This window comes from Thalia democratica, chromosome 8, assembly GCF_965202585.1.
Source record: "Thalia democratica chromosome 8, ktThaDemo2.hap1.1, whole genome shotgun sequence".
Lineage (NCBI taxonomy): Eukaryota > Metazoa > Chordata > Thaliacea > Salpida > Salpidae > Thalia > Thalia democratica.
Genome location: NC_139172.1, coordinates 1,506,740 through 1,524,665, shown reverse-complemented (window position 1 = coordinate 1,524,665; position 17,926 = coordinate 1,506,740). Strand labels below are relative to the sequence as shown.

Genomic DNA, 17,926 nt, shown 5'->3' with positions numbered 1-17,926 from the left:
CTTATGCAAATTAGTTTTGTACTAGCTTAAATAGTTATATTTAGTTAGTTAAGTTTAGTATTCTGTCCTGGACATGACATTAAACTGTATCCTGGTGTATGACTCAATAACCGAAAGGTTTTTTCGTACATCAGGTCCTAGGACCAAATATTTGAGCGCTTTTTTTTTCGTACGTTCAATATTGTTAATTGTATAAAAAATTGTTTGTTCAAGTTCTAAAGTTGACCATGTTTTTATTATACTTTAGTATCTAAAAATAAATAGATATGATTTGGCTAGTACAATAAAAAAATAGTTTTACCTTTGAAAAAAATAATACATGAAAATTTATAAAAACTTATTGTTTATTAAAAGTTAAGCAAAAAAAGTCAGAACGTTGCTAGAAGTTACTTGCATTATTTATTGTTTTAACCCTGAGTACTGGTGCCAGACAAAAAAATGGCCATATTCGAATACTGACGCAATTGCCACTAGTTGGCGCAGTTTTTGTATAAATAGTTGAACTTATCAAATTTTTTTCATTTGAGTTTAGCAGTCATGAGAGCAACATGTAAGTTTTAGTTTGTACGGAAGCTTACGTAAATTAGTTTTTTACTAGCTGAAATAGTCTTAAAGTTTAATATTGTTATTTTATATGAAAAATTGTTTGTTCAAGTTCTAAAGTTGACCATGTTTTTATTATACTTTAGTATCTAAAAATAAATAGATATGATTTGGCTAGTACAATAACAAAATAGTTTTACCTTTGAAAAAAATAATACATGAAAGTTTATAAAAACTCATTGTTTATTAAAAGTTAAGCAAAAAAAGTCAGACAAGTTTAATTTTGTTAACAAACCAAGGCACTTTTTGTTTGTTTTTAGTTTACATTATGATTAGGTTAGAATTAAAGCTAGCTAAAAGTGTATTGTATTAAGTGATAGATATCACTTGATGACTTTGATAAAATAGTTAGAAAAAATATAATTATAATATAATGTAAGATTAATATGACAAAGTTGTTTATAAGTAAATATAAAAACCTATAGTTATTGAGACGACAGGTTTAAGAAAATTCTCGAGAAAGGACATTTAAATTATAATTTAGTACTTATAACTAAATCATACTTGTAAATTAGTATTTTAGAGTAGTATTGCATCAGATATTCAGTCTAATTATAGCAGCACACCAAATAATAATTTATGTAAAATTTAGTTTGTGTTAAAAGCTTAAGTTAATTATGCTTCTTTTAACTTAAATAATTTTAAAGTTTAATGTTATAACTACAATTGTTTTAAAAATTATAAAACTATATTTGTTACTTATAGTTAGTATTGTGGGATTTAAAATATAACAAAGCAAGTTTCAAACTGAATTTACTCGTTATTTTAACAGTTTTTAACAGTTATTAACAGTTTATAATTACATTAACACAAATTAATTATGTAATTTTAAACTTTTGATCTTACTTAATTGATCTTACTTTTTATCTTACTCTGATAAAACCTAAAGCTACTTAATTAACGTTTATGATATAATTAGTTGCTAACAAAAGTAGTTGATAAGTATTAGCTGAAACATGTTTTACTTTTTTGCACAACAAAAATGGTTTTATGATACATGTCTCTAATTTTTATTTAATATATGTATTTTAGAAAAATGAATAGATGACTGTACTTAAACTAACTAGTGGCGTATTTTCAGAACAGCTTAGTAACATATAACGCAAATAAATAATGACAAATATGGAAGATTTACTGTCAAAAATGAAAAACATTACAGTTCAAAAGAAAAGTATTCAATTATATAAACCACCTAAAAGCAGAGGTAATGTTTACAGTGTTCTTATAAAATTATTAAGATGTTTTTTCTTACCGTTATTAAGTTATATAAGTTTTTAAGTTACCTAGGTAAATGTGTTTTTATAATATTTTTAGTCATGTAAATTAGCTAAACGTCGAAACAAACTATTTTTCAGAATCTCATAAAAAAAACAATGATCATGATGAAAGACTTAACATCTCATTACATCATGTTGATCACGGAGATTGTTACGAACCTAAGACATTAGAAAAATGTTCTACATCGTACAAAAGTGGTAGAAAACGTTACAAAAACAAAATGAAATGTTACAAAGTCAAGGGTCGTCTAGGAAAACAAAGGTTTTAATTAACAACTAGTTTAAATAGAATTAAGTTGAGTTATTTAAAAATGAAATTGAAAGTTGGTTATTTACAAAGTTAGCTTGAATACAAATATTGAATCGCAATGTTTTTAAATTATTTATTCAACAGTAGTTTGTTTTTCTCAATACTATACTTATGATATTCTATTTTATATTTAAATTTGAGACTACAGTAACTCAGGTTTTATAAATTGTTTGTAACGCTTTATAGACCGTTCCTCATGAATGGTATATTTTTTCGATTTGATAATGAAACTTTTAAATTGTTAAACAAAAACTATTTTAAAGGAAAACAGTTTATGACCGCCTTGGAAAACGACGACCACAAAATAATAATGATATAGATAATGACGGTTGTGTCATTATGAAGGGAGACTTATACGCTCACAAAAAGAAATTGTAAGTTGTTGTTTGTTTTTTTTAAACTTATTTTTCGTATAATTGAAATATTAAGTTTTTGTACTTTTTTATTATACGTAAACTCTTAAGACTAATAATAAAAATAACTAAAACATTTATCAAAATATAATATTGAATAAAAATTCAATTGTTTTGAGTACAAGGTTTTGGTTATGAGTACAAGGTTTTACTACCTTGTAAAACAAAACTTTAATGTATTAAATTTCACAGTGACCCGTTGAGCCGAAACAGAGGATCAATAATAAGAAAGTTTAAAATTGACAGGAGAGAAAATATCAAAATATCTCCTGCCGCAATCAAAAACAACTTCAACAACATCAATAAGTCAAAAGTTGATGTAGAAAACGCCTGGTACCAAATAAAAGTATTTCGAGGCGCAGATGAAGTTGAAACTCAATTGATTGAAAAAATGAGTAAAATTATTGATGCTCCCATAGAATACAGGCAGTATCACGTTTTCAACGGTGATGCTAGTTTCTATGTGCTTGGAAAAGGCAAAGCAGATGCGCTGTTGAGTTGCAACCGTCAACTTACCAGCAGTTTCGGTGATGATATGCTGAAAGTAGTTAGGTACACAGCAAAGTCTGATGTTTACCGTGACGAGCAACTAGAAAGCATTAAGCAGTGCATCAAAAGCCGGGTCTATTTAGAACAAGGCGTTCTTGACTTGAGCGGTCTCAGCTTTGACAAAACTCTGAAGAAGCAAGGTATCAGAATTAAATTGCATAGAAGCGAGTATTTTACAATTATTGTAAAAACATTAGATTCGCTGTTCAGAGGAAGTGATCAAAATAAAAGAATCACAACATTAAATTTAGAAAAAAATAACTTAAGTTATAAATCAATTGGCTTTCTCAAAAACAGCCTCATTGATATGTTTCCCAATATTAACCGTCTCTCAGTTGCTGAAAATCACATTAAAATTGTAAAAGATTTGAAAGCATTAAGAGATTGGAATTTAATTGAGCTTAAGTTATACGATAGCAGTCAAGATGCAACTGTAAATGATATAAGCAACTGGCGGAAACTTTTTCCAGACTTGATCAAACTTAACTGCAGAGATTATGAGCCTCCAGTTAAAATAGATGTTGCAGAGTATGAAATACCAAAAACTATGGGAAGCAACTTTATGCTGCTTTCTGATAGTGCAAAAGAAGTGTTCATCAATCATGTCAAAAACTTATTCAGTTGCCTTGACAAAGTAAAAACCTCAGATGATGCAAGCAACTTTTACTGTAAAGATTCACAGTTTAGCTTGACAATTTCTAGCAATGATAAAGATTCTACAATGAAAAAATACTTGGAAGTGTGCAAGGAGTGCACACCAAACAACCGACAGAAAGTCAGAGTCGGTTGTAATAAGTCCGATTCCAAAAAGTATTACTTTGGGAGAGAGGAAATTGTGAAAGCGTTGCGCAAGCTACCCTTATCAAAACACATCATGGACAGCTTTGTTTGTGATGTCACGTTCTGCTCTAGTGAGTTCATCAGTTACGTTATCAGCGGCACTTTTGAAGAAGCCGGTGGTAAAGTTCGCGCCTTCACCAGAAGCATATCCTGCGCAATTTCCGCTGAAATTAAATTTACAATACTGAGCGACATGCTCCATATCAGGAACCAATCGGTCGCCGAAAAGAAAGAAAACGCCACCAAGGTGGCCGCAATCAACCAGTTGCCACGACCGCCGTGTGACGTGCGAACGGAGATGTTGAAAACTTTCATGAAAGACTCAGGAATGAACGAGAAATATTCGCACGAATGTCTGCACAACAACGGGTGGGATTATGATAAAGCCGGAAGAAATTTTATGGAACTGCACAAAAACAACCACATACCGCTTGAAGCATATCAATTCTAAAATACTGTTAACAAAATAAAAACAAAGAAGCTAAAACGAACTATCGATCTTAACTAAAAGCTTCTTTTCTTGTTATTTTTTCCCTTGATTTTAACAAATTTTTAATTGAGCTCTTTTATTTGTTGTTGTTTTCTTTTACAATTTTAATAAATTTTAATTAAAAAAAAATAAGTTTTTATATTATCAATAAGTATAAGCTAAAAAATGGTCTAAGTAAAATAAAAGTTTTCACTGATATATCCGCAGAAAAGAATGCGAAAACCTTTGATAGAAGAGTTTTTTATGCAAAGAAATTGATGTTTAGTATTAATTATCATAAAGTAATATCTAATACAATAGAAATAAATTACAATAAATGAACTATTTTATATAAAAATAATACTTAGATTGCCTACTCCAAAACTATTTCATTTGCATTAAAACATCAAGGTCATATAATATAAAACATAAGGCTTTACTGTAACTCAATCATTTTAAATATCATACTTTCGTTTGGATACTTTCAGTTTATTATTATTATAGATAAATAGTTTAATTTAGACTACAGTCTAATATTTTAAGAAATAAAAGTGTTTGCACTGATAAATCCCATTGGTCATGTTTGAAAATAAACTGAACCGAGATTTGGCAAAATTTAGTTTTTTATTGAATATAAGACTGACATGTATAAAATTAAACAAAAACTAGAGGACGGCTTTCGATATTTGTGCAAAAGCTTATGCAAATTAGTTTTGTACTAGCTTAAATAGTTATATTTAGTTAGTTAAGTTTAGTATTCTGTCCTGGACATGACATTAAACTGTATCCTGGTGTATGACTCAATAACCGAAAGGTTTTTTCGTACATCAGGTCCTAGGACCAAATATTTGAGCGCTTTTTTTTTCGTACGTTCAATATTGTTAATTGTATAAAAAATTGTTTGTTCAAGTTCTAAAGTTGACCATGTTTTTATTATACTTTAGTATCTAAAAATAAATAGATATGATTTGGCTAGTACAATAAAAAAATAGTTTTACCTTTGAAAAAAATAATACATGAAAATTTATAAAAACTTATTGTTTATTAAAAGTTAAGCAAAAAAAGTCAGAACGTTGCTAGAAGTTACTTGCATTATTTATTGTTTTAACCCTGAGTACTGGTGCCAGACAAAAAAATGGCCATATTCGAATACTGACGCAATTGCCACTAGTTGGCGCAGTTTTTGTATAAATAGTTGAACTTATCAATTTTTTTTCATTTGAGTTTAGCAGTCATGAGAACAACATGTAAGTTTTAGTTTGTACGGAAGCTTACGTAAATTAGTTTTTTACTAGCTGAAATAGTCTTAAAGTTTAATATTGTTATTTTATATGAAAAATTGTTTGTTCAAGTTCTAAAGTTGACCATGTTTTTATTATACTTTAGTATCTAAAAATAAATAGATATGATTTGGCTAGTACAATAACAAAATAGTTTTACCTTTGAAAAAAATAATACATGAAAGTTTATAAAAACTCATTGTTTATTAAAAGTTAAGCAAAAAAAGTCAGACAAGTTTAATTTTGTTAACAAACCAAGGCACTTTTTGTTTGTTTTTAGTTTACATTATGATTAGGTTAGAATTAAAGCTAGCTAAAAGTGTATTGTATTAAGTGATAGATATCACTTGATGACTTTGATAAAATAGTTAGAAAAAATATAATTATAATATAATGTAAGATTAATATGACAAAGTTGTTTATAAGTAAATATAAAAACCTATAGTTATTGAGACGACAGGTTTAAGAAAATTCTCGAGAAAGGACATTTAAATTATAATTTAGTACTTATAACTAAATCATACTTGTAAATTAGTATTTTAGAGTAGTATTGCATCAGATATTCAGTCTAATTATAGCAGCACACCAAATAATAATTTATGTAAAATTTAGTTTGTGTTAAAAGCTTAAGTTAATTATGCTTCTTTTAACTTAAATAATTTTAAAGTTTAATGTTATAACTACAATTGTTTTAAAAATTATAAAACTATATTTGTTACTTATAGTTAGTATTGTGGAATTTAAAATATAACAAAGCAAGTTTCAAACTGAATTTACTCGTTATTTTAACAGTTTTTAACAGTTATTAACAGTTTATAATTACATTAACACAAATTAATTATGTAATTTTAAACTTTTGATCTTACTTAATTGATCTTACTTTTTATCTTACTCTGATAAAACCTAAAGCTACTTAATTAACGTTTATGATATAATTAGTTGCTAACAAAAGTAGTTGATAAGTATTAGCTGAAACATGTTTTACTTTTTTGCACAACAAAAATGGTTTTATGATACATGTCTCTAATTTTTATTTAATATATGTATTTTAGAAAAATGAATAGATGACTGTACTTAAACTAACTAGTGGCGTATTTTCAGAACAGCTTAGTAACATATAACGCAAATAAATAATGACAAATATGGAAGATTTACTGTCAAAAATGAAAAACATTACAGTTCAAAAGAAAAGTATTCAATTATATAAACCACCTAAAAGCAGAGGTAATGTTTACAGTGTTCTTATAAAATTATTAAGATGTTTTTTCTTACCGTTATTAAGTTATATAAGTTTTTAAGTTACCTAGGTAAATGTGTTTTTATAATATTTTTAGTCATGTAAATTAGCTAAACGTCGAAACAAACTATTTTTCAGAATCTCATAAAAAAAACAATGATCATGATGAAAGACTTAACATCTCATTACATCATGTTGATCACGGAGATTGTTACGAACCTAAGACATTAGAAAAATGTTCTACATCGTACAAAAGTGGTAGAAAACGTTACAAAAACAAAATGAAATGTTACAAAGTCAAGGGTCGTCTAGGAAAACAAAGGTTTTAATTAACAACTAGTTTAAATAGAATTAAGTTGAGTTATTTAAAAATGAAATTGAAAGTTGGTTATTTACAAAGTTAGCTTGAATACAAATATTGAATCGCAATGTTTTTAAATTATTTATTCAACAGTAGTTTGTTTTTCTCAATACTATACTTATGATATTCTATTTTATATTTAAATTTGAGACTACAGTAACTCAGGTTTTATAAATTGTTTGTAACGCTTTATAGACCGTTCCTCATGAATGGTATATTTTTTCGATTTGATAATGAAACTTTTAAATTGTTAAACAAAAACTATTTTAAAGGAAAACAGTTTATGACCGCCTTGGAAAACGACGACCACAAAATAATAATGATATAGATAATGACGGTTGTGTCATTATGAAGGGAGACTTATACGCTCACAAAAAGAAATTGTAAGTTGTTGTTTGTTTTTTTTAAACTTATTTTTCGTATAATTGAAATATTAAGTTTTTGTACTTTTTTATTATACGTAAACTCTTAAGACTAATAATAAAAATAACTAAAACATTTATCAAAATATAATATTGAATAAAAATTCAATTGTTTTGAGTACAAGGTTTTGGTTATGAGTACAAGGTTTTACTACCTTGTAAAACAAAACTTTAATGTATTAAATTTCACAGTGACCCGTTGAGCCGAAACAGAGGATCAATAATAAGAAAGTTTAAAATTGACAGGAGAGAAAATATCAAAATATCTCCTGCCGCAATCAAAAACAACTTCAACAACATCAATAAGTCAAAAGTTGATGTAGAAAACGCCTGGTACCAAATAAAAGTATTTCGAGGCGCAGATGAAGTTGAAACTCAATTGATTGAAAAAATGAGTAAAATTATTGATGCTCCCATAGAATACAGGCAGTATCACGTTTTCAACGGTGATGCTAGTTTCTATGTGCTTGGAAAAGGCAAAGCAGATGCGCTGTTGAGTTGCAACCGTCAACTTACCAGCAGTTTCGGTGATGATATGCTGAAAGTAGTTAGGTACACAGCAAAGTCTGATGTTTACCGTGACGAGCAACTAGAAAGCATTAAGCAGTGCATCAAAAGCCGGGTCTATTTAGAACAAGGCGTTCTTGACTTGAGCGGTCTCAGCTTTGACAAAACTCTGAAGAAGCAAGGTATCAGAATTAAATTGCATAGAAGCGAGTATTTTACAATTATTGTAAAAACATTAGATTCGCTGTTCAGAGGAAGTGATCAAAATAAAAGAATCACAACATTAAATTTAGAAAAAAATAACTTAAGTTATAAATCAATTGGCTTTCTCAAAAACAGCCTCATTGATATGTTTCCCAATATTAACCGTCTCTCAGTTGCTGAAAATCACATTAAAATTGTAAAAGATTTGAAAGCATTAAGAGATTGGAATTTAATTGAGCTTAAGTTATACGATAGCAGTCAAGATGCAACTGTAAATGATATAAGCAACTGGCGGAAACTTTTTCCAGACTTGATCAAACTTAACTGCAGAGGTTATGAGCCTCTAGTTAAAATAGATGTTGCAGAGTATGAAATACCAAAAACTATGGGAAGCAACTTTATGCTGCTTTCTGATAGTGCAAAAGAAGTGTTCATCAATCATGTCAAAAACTTATTCAGTTGCCTTGACAAAGTAAAAACCTCAGATGATGCAAGCAACTTTTACTGTAAAGATTCACAGTTTAGCTTGACAATTTCTAGCAATGATAAAGATTCTACAATGAAAAAATACTTGGAAGTGTGCAAGGAGTGCACACCAAACAACCGACAGAAAGTCAGAGTCGGTTGTAATAAGTCCGATTCCAAAAAGTATTACTTTGGGAGAGAGGAAATTGTGAAAGCGTTGCGCAAGCTACCCTTATCAAAACACATCATGGACAGCTTTGTTTGTGATGTCACGTTCTGCTCTAGTGAGTTCATCAGTTACGTTATCAGCGGCACTTTTGAAGAAGCCGGTGGTAAAGTTCGCGCCTTCACCAGAAGCATATCCTGCGCAATTTCCGCTGAAATTAAATTTACAATACTGAGCGACATGCTCCATATCAGGAACCAATCGGTCGCCGAAAAGAAAGAAAACGCCACCAAGGTGGCCGCAATCAACCAGTTGCCACGACCGCCGTGTGACGTGCGAACGGAGATGTTGAAAACTTTCATGAAAGACTCAGGAATGAACGAGAAATATTCGCACGAATGTCTGCACAACAACGGGTGGGATTATGATAAAGCCGGAAGAAATTTTATGGAACTGCACAAAAACAACCACATACCGCTTGAAGCATATCAATTCTAAAATACTGTTAACAAAATAAAAACAAAGAAGCTAAAACGAACTATCGATCTTAACTAAAAGCTTCTTTTCTTGTTATTTTTTCCCTTGATTTTAACAAATTTTTAATTGAGCTCTTTTATTTGTTGTTGTTTTCTTTTACAATTTTAATAAATTTTAATTAAAAAAAAATAAGTTTTTATATTATCAATAAGTATAAGCTAAAAAATGGTCTAAGTAAAATAAAAGTTTTCACTGATATATCCGCAGAAAAGAATGCGAAAACCTTTGATAGAAGAGTTTTTTATGCAAAGAAATTGATGTTTAGTATTAATTATCATAAAATAATATCTAATACAATAGAAATAAATTACAATAAATGAACTATTTTATATAAAAATAATACTTAGATTGCCTACTCCAAAACTATTTCATTTGCATTAAAACATCAAGGTCATATAATATAAAACATAAGGCTTTACTGTAACTCAATCATTTTAAATATCATACTTTCGTTTGGATACTTTCAGTTTATTATTATTATAGATAAATAGTTTAATTTAGACTACAGTCTAATATTTTAAGAAATAAAAGTGTTTGCACTGATAAATCCCATTGGTCATGTTTGAAAATAAACTGAACCGAGATTTGGCAAAATTTAGTTTTTTATTGAATATAAGACTGACATGTATAAAATTAAACAAAAACTAGAGGACGGCTTTCGATATTTATGCAAAAGCTTATGCAAATTAGTTTTGTACTAGCTTAAATAGTTATATTTAGTTAGTTAAGTTTAGTATTCTGTCCTGGACATGACATTAAACTGTATCCTGGTGTATGACTCAATAACCGAAAGGTTTTTTCGTACATCAGGTCCTAGGACCAAATATTTGAGCGCTTTTTTTTTCGTACGTTCAATATTGTTAATTGTATAAAAAATTGTTTGTTCAAGTTCTAAAGTTGACCATGTTTTTATTATACTTTAGTATCTAAAAATAAATAGATATGATTTGGCTAGTACAATAAAAAAATAGTTTTACCTTTGAAAAAAATAATACATGAAAATTTATAAAAACTTATTGTTTATTAAAAGTTAAGCAAAAAAAGTCAGAACGTTGCTAGAAGTTACTTGCATTATTTATTGTTTTAACCCTGAGTACTGGTGCCAGACAAAAAAATGGCCATATTCGAATACTGACGCAATTGCCACTAGTTGGCGCAGTTTTTGTATAAATAGTTGAACTTATCAATTTTTTTTCATTTGAGTTTAGCAGTCATGAGAACAACATGTAAGTTTTAGTTTGTACGGAAGCTTACGTAAATTAGTTTTTTACTAGCTGAAATAGTCTTAAAGTTTAATATTGTTATTTTATATGAAAAATTGTTTGTTCAAGTTCTAAAGTTGACCATGTTTTTATTATACTTTAGTATCTAAAAATAAATAGATATGATTTGGCTAGTACAATAACAAAATAGTTTTACCTTTGAAAAAAATAATACATGAAAGTTTATAAAAACTCATTGTTTATTAAAAGTTAAGCAAAAAAAGTCAGACAAGTTTAATTTTGTTAACAAACCAAGGCACTTTTTGTTTGTTTTTAGTTTACATTATGATTAGGTTAGAATTAAAGCTAGCTAAAAGTGTATTGTATTAAGTGATAGATATCACTTGATGACTTTGATAAAATAGTTAGAAAAAATATAATTATAATATAATGTAAGATTAATATGACAAAGTTGTTTATAAGTAAATATAAAAACCTATAGTTATTGAGACGACAGGTTTAAGAAAATTCTCGAGAAAGGACATTTAAATTATAATTTAGTACTTATAACTAAATCATACTTGTAAATTAGTATTTTAGAGTAGTATTGCATCAGATATTCAGTCTAATTATAGCAGCACACCAAATAATAATTTATGTAAAATTTAGTTTGTGTTAAAAGCTTAAGTTAATTATGCTTCTTTTAACTTAAATAATTTTAAAGTTTAATGTTATAACTACAATTGTTTTAAAAATTATAAAACTATATTTGTTACTTATAGTTAGTATTGTGGGATTTAAAATATAACAAAGCAAGTTTCAAACTGAATTTACTCGTTATTTTAACAGTTTTTAACAGTTATTAACAGTTTATAATTACATTAACACAAATTAATTATGTAATTTTAAACTTTTGATCTTACTTAATTGATCTTACTTTTTATCTTACTCTGATAAAACCTAAAGCTACTTAATTAACGTTTATGATATAATTAGTTGCTAACAAAAGTAGTTGATAAGTATTAGCTGAAACATGTTTTACTTTTTTGCACAACAAAAATGGTTTTATGATACATGTCTCTAATTTTTATTTAATATATGTATTTTAGAAAAATGAATAGATGACTGTACTTAAACTAACTAGTGGCGTATTTTCAGAACAGCTTAGTAACATATAACGCAAATAAATAATGACAAATATGGAAGATTTACTGTCAAAAATGAAAAACATTACAGTTCAAAAGAAAAGTATTCAATTATATAAACCACCTAAAAGCAGAGGTAATGTTTACAGTGTTCTTATAAAATTATTAAGATGTTTTTTCTTACCGTTATTAAGTTATATAAGTTTTTAAGTTACCTAGGTAAATGTGTTTTTATAATATTTTTAGTCATGTAAATTAGCTAAACGTCGAAACAAACTATTTTTCAGAATCTCATAAAAAAAACAATGATCATGATGAAAGACTTAACATCTCATTACATCATGTTGATCACGGAGATTGTTACGAACCTAAGACATTAGAAAAATGTTCTACATCGTACAAAAGTGGTAGAAAACGTTACAAAAACAAAATGAAATGTTACAAAGTCAAGGGTCGTCTAGGAAAACAAAGGTTTTAATTAACAACTAGTTTAAATAGAATTAAGTTGAGTTATTTAAAAATGAAATTGAAAGTTGGTTATTTACAAAGTTAGCTTGAATACAAATATTGAATCGCAATGTTTTTAAATTATTTATTCAACAGTAGTTTGTTTTTCTCAATACTATACTTATGATATTCTATTTTATATTTAAATTTGAGACTACAGTAACTCAGGTTTTATAAATTGTTTGTAACGCTTTATAGACCGTTCCTCATGAATGGTATATTTTTTCGATTTGATAATGAAACTTTTAAATTGTTAAACAAAAACTATTTTAAAGGAAAACAGTTTATGACCGCCTTGGAAAACGACGACCACAAAATAATAATGATATAGATAATGACGGTTGTGTCATTATGAAGGGAGACTTATACGCTCACAAAAAGAAATTGTAAGTTGTTGTTTGTTTTTTTTAAACTTATTTTTCGTATAATTGAAATATTAAGTTTTTGTACTTTTTTATTATACGTAAACTCTTAAGACTAATAATAAAAATAACTAAAACATTTATCAAAATATAATATTGAATAAAAATTCAATTGTTTTGAGTACAAGGTTTTGGTTATGAGTACAAGGTTTTACTACCTTGTAAAACAAAACTTTAATGTATTAAATTTCACAGTGACCCGTTGAGCCGAAACAGAGGATCAATAATAAGAAAGTTTAAAATTGACAGGAGAGAAAATATCAAAATATCTCCTGCCGCAATCAAAAACAACTTCAACAACATCAATAAGTCAAAAGTTGATGTAGAAAACGCCTGGTACCAAATAAAAGTATTTCGAGGCGCAGATGAAGTTGAAACTCAATTGATTGAAAAAATGAGTAAAATTATTGATGCTCCCATAGAATACAGGCAGTATCACGTTTTCAACGGTGATGCTAGTTTCTATGTGCTTGGAAAAGGCAAAGCAGATGCGCTGTTGAGTTGCAACCGTCAACTTACCAGCAGTTTCGGTGATGATATGCTGAAAGTAGTTAGGTACACAGCAAAGTCTGATGTTTACCGTGACGAGCAACTAGAAAGCATTAAGCAGTGCATCAAAAGCCGGGTCTATTTAGAACAAGGCGTTCTTGACTTGAGCGGTCTCAGCTTTGACAAAACTCTGAAGAAGCAAGGTATCAGAATTAAATTGCATAGAAGCGAGTATTTTACAATTATTGTAAAAACATTAGATTCGCTGTTCAGAGGAAGTGATCAAAATAAAAGAATCACAACATTAAATTTAGAAAAAAATAACTTAAGTTATAAATCAATTGGCTTTCTCAAAAACAGCCTCATTGATATGTTTCCCAATATTAACCGTCTCTCAGTTGCTGAAAATCACATCAAAATTGTAAAAGATTTGAAAGCATTAAGAGATTGGAATTTAATTGAGCTTAAGTTATACGATAGCAGTCAAGATGCAACTGTAAATGATATAAGCAACTGGCGGAAACTTTTTCCAGACTTGATCAAACTTAACTGCAGAGGTTATGAGCCTCCAGTTAAAATAGATGTTGCAGAGTATGAAATACCAAAAACTATGGGAAGCAACTTTATGCTGCTTTCTGATAGTGCAAAAGAAGTGTTCATCAATCATGTCAAAAACTTATTCAGTTGCCTTGACAAAGTAAAAACCTCAGATGATGCAAGCAACTTTTACTGTAAAGATTCACAGTTTAGCTTGACAATTTCTAGCAATGATAAAGATTCTACAATGAAAAAATACTTGGAAGTGTGCAAGGAGTGCACACCAAACAACCGACAGAAAGTCAGAGTCGGTTGTAATAAGTCCGATTCCAAAAAGTATTACTTTGGGAGAGAGGAAATTGTGAAAGCGTTGCGCAAGCTACCCTTATCAAAACACATCATGGACAGCTTTGTTTGTGATGTCACGTTCTGCTCTAGTGAGTTCATCAGTTACGTTATCAGCGGCACTTTTGAAGAAGCCGGTGGTAAAGTTCGCGCCTTCACCAGAAGCATATCCTGCGCAATTTCCGCTGAAATTAAATTTACAATACTGAGCGACATGCTCCATATCAGGAACCAATCGGTCGCCGAAAAGAAAGAAAACGCCACCAAGGTGGCCGCAATCAACCAGTTGCCACGACCGCCGTGTGACGTGCGAACGGAGATGTTGAAAACTTTCATGAAAGACTCAGGAATGAACGAGAAATATTCGCACGAATGTCTGCACAACAACGGGTGGGATTATGATAAAGCCGGAAGAAATTTTATGGAACTGCACAAAAACAACCACATACCGCTTGAAGCATATCAATTCTAAAATACTGTTAACAAAATAAAAACAAAGAAGCTAAAACGAACTATCGATCTTAACTAAAAGCTTCTTTTCTTGTTATTTTTTCCCTTGATTTTAACAAATTTTTAATTGAGCTCTTTTATTTGTTGTTGTTTTCTTTTACAATTTTAATAAATTTTAATTAAAAAAAAATAAGTTTTGATATTATCAATAAGTATAAGCTAAAAAATGGTCTAAGTAAAATAAAAGTTTTCACTGATATATCCGCAGAAAAGAATGCGAAAACCTTTGATAGAAGAGTTTTTTATGCAAAGAAATTGATGTTTAGTATTAATTATCATAAAATAATATCTAATACAATAGAAATAAATTACAATAAATGAACTATTTTATATAAAAATAATACTTAGATTGCCTACTCCAAAACTATTTCATTTGCATTAAAACATCAAGGTCATATAATATAAAACATAAGGCTTTACTGTAACTCAATCATTTTAAATATCATACTTTCGTTTGGATACTTTCAGTTTATTATTATTATAGATAAATAGTTTAATTTAGACTACAGTCTAATATTTTAAGAAATAAAAGTGTTTGCACTGATAAATCCCATTGGTCATGTTTGAAAATAAACTGAACCGAGATTTGGCAAAATTTAGTTTTTTTTTGAATATAAGACTGACATGTATAAAATTAAACAAAAACTAGAGGACGGCTTTCGATATTTGTGCAAAAGCTTATGCAAATTAGTTTTGTACTAGCTTAAATAGTTATATTTAGTTAGTTAAGTTTAGTATTCTGTCCTGGACATGACATTAAACTGTATCCTGGTGTATGACTCAATAACCGAAAGGTTTTTTCGTACATCAGGTCCTAGGACCAAATATTTGAGCGCTTTTTTTTTCGTACGTTCAATATTGTTAATTGTATAAAAAATTGTTTGTTCAAGTTCTAAAGTTGACCATGTTTTTATTATACTTTAGTATCTAAAAATAAATAGATATGATTTGGCTAGTACAATAAAAAAATAGTTTTACCTTTGAAAAAAATAATACATGAAAATTTATAAAAACTTATTGTTTATTAAAAGTTAAGCAAAAAAAGTCAGAACGTTGCTAGAAGTTACTTGCATTATTTATTGTTTTAACCCTGAGTACTGGTGCCAGACAAAAAAATGGCCATATTCGAATACTGACGCAATTGCCACTAGTTGGCGCAGTTTTTGTATAAATAGTTGAACTTATCAAATTTTTTTCATTTGAGTTTAGCAGTCATGAGAGCAACATGTAAGTTTTAGTTTGTACGGAAGCTTACGTAAATTAGTTTTTTACTAGCTGAAATAGTCTTAAAGTTTAATATTGTTATTTTATATGAAAAATTGTTTGTTCAAGTTCTAAAGTTGACCATGTTTTTATTATACTTTAGTATCTAAAAATAAATAGATATGATTTGGCTAGTACAATAACAAAATAGTTTTACCTTTGAAAAAAATAATACATGAAAGTTTATAAAAACTCATTGTTTATTAAAAGTTAAGCAAAAAAAGTCAGACAAGTTTAATTTTGTTAACAAACCAAGGCACTTTTTGTTTGTTTTTAGTTTACATTATGATTAGGTTAGAATTAAAGCTAGCTAAAAGTGTATTGTATTAAGTGATAGATATCACTTGATGACTTTGATAAAATAGTTAGAAAAAATATAATTATAATATAATGTAAGATTAATATGACAAAGTTGTTTATAAGTAAATATAAAAACCTATAGTTATTGAGACGACAGGTTTAAGAAAATTCTCGAGAAAGGACATTTAAATTATAATTTAGTACTTATAACTAAATCATACTTGTAAATTAGTATTTTAGAGTAGTATTGCATCAGATATTCAGTCTAATTATAGCAGCACACCAAATAATAATTTATGTAAAATTTAGTTTGTGTTAAAAGCTTAAGTTAATTATGCTTCTTTTAACTTAAATAATTTTAAAGTTTAATGTTATAACTACAATTGTTTTAAAAATTATAAAACTATATTTGTTACTTATAGTTAGTATTGTGGGATTTAAAATATAACAAAGCAAGTTTCAAACTGAATTTACTCGTTATTTTAACAGTTTTTAACAGTTATTAACAGTTTATAATTACATTAACACAAATTAATTATGTAATTTTAAACTTTTGATCTTACTTAATTGATCTTACTTTTTATCTTACTCTGATAAAACCTAAAGCTACTTAATTAACGTTTATGATATAATTAGTTGCTAACAAAAGTAGTTGATAAGTATTAGCTGAAACATGTTTTACTTTTTTGCACAACAAAAATGGTTTTATGATACATGTCTCTAATTTTTATTTAATATATGTATTTTAGAAAAATGAATAGATGACTGTACTTAAACTAACTAGTGGCGTATTTTCAGAACAGCTTAGTAACATATAACGCAAATAAATAATGACAAATATGGAAGATTTACTGTCAAAAATGAAAAACATTACAGTTCAAAAGAAAAGTATTCAATTATATAAACCACCTAAAAGCAGAGGTAATGTTTACAGTGTTCTTATAAAATTATTAAGATGTTTTTTCTTACCGTTATTAAGTTATATAAGTTTTTAAGTTACCTAGGTAAATGTGTTTTTATAATATTTTTAGTCATGTAAATTAGCTAAACGTCGAAACAAACTATTTTTCAGAATCTCATAAAAAAAACAATGATCATGATGAAAGACTTAACATCTCATTACATCATGTTGATCACGGAGATTGTTACGAACCTAAGACATTAGAAAAATGTTCTACATCGTACAAAAGTGGTAGAAAACGTTACAAAAACAAAATGAAATGTTACAAAGTCAAGGGTCGTCTAGGAAAACAAAGGTTTTAATTAACAACTAGTTTAAATAGAATTAAGTTGAGTTATTTAAAAATGAAATTGAAAGTTGGTTATTTACAAAGTTAGCTTGAATACAAATATTGAATCGCAATGTTTTTAAATTATTTATTCAACAGTAGTTTGTTTTTCTCAATACTATACTTATGATATTCTATTTTATATTTAAATTTGAGACTACAGTAACTCAGGTTTTATAAATTGTTTGTAACGCTTTATAGACCGTTCCTCATGAATGGTATATTTTTTCGATTTGATAATGAAACTTTTAAATTGTTAAACAAAAACTATTTTAAA

At 28.0% G+C, this 17,926-nt stretch overlaps 3 protein-coding genes across 3 annotated transcripts; all 3 read left to right on the top strand.

Annotated features, from left to right (window-relative positions):
* Nucleotides 1-2,529: 2,529 nt before the first annotated feature.
* On the top strand, nt 2,530-4,443 carry LOC145842310 (nuclear RNA export factor 1-like). The gene is made up of 3 exons (XM_082949735.1): nt 2,530-2,564; nt 2,850-3,320; nt 3,450-4,443. The coding sequence occupies exons 1-3, from the start codon at nt 2,530-2,532 to the stop codon at nt 4,441-4,443; spliced, it is 1,500 nt and encodes a 499-aa protein (XP_082805861.1).
* Nucleotides 4,444-7,687: 3,244 nt separating this feature from the next.
* LOC145842309 (nuclear RNA export factor 1-like) lies at nt 7,688-9,601 on the top strand. Its single transcript, XM_082949733.1, has 3 exons — nt 7,688-7,722; nt 8,008-8,478; nt 8,608-9,601. Exons 1-3 carry the CDS (start codon nt 7,688-7,690, stop codon nt 9,599-9,601), a joined length of 1,500 nt encoding a protein of 499 aa, XP_082805859.1.
* Nucleotides 9,602-12,845: 3,244 nt separating this feature from the next.
* On the top strand, nt 12,846-14,759 carry LOC145842308 (nuclear RNA export factor 1-like). Its single transcript, XM_082949732.1, has 3 exons — nt 12,846-12,880; nt 13,166-13,636; nt 13,766-14,759. Exons 1-3 carry the CDS (start codon nt 12,846-12,848, stop codon nt 14,757-14,759), a joined length of 1,500 nt encoding a protein of 499 aa, XP_082805858.1.
* The last annotated feature ends 3,167 nt before the right edge of the window (nt 14,760-17,926 follow it).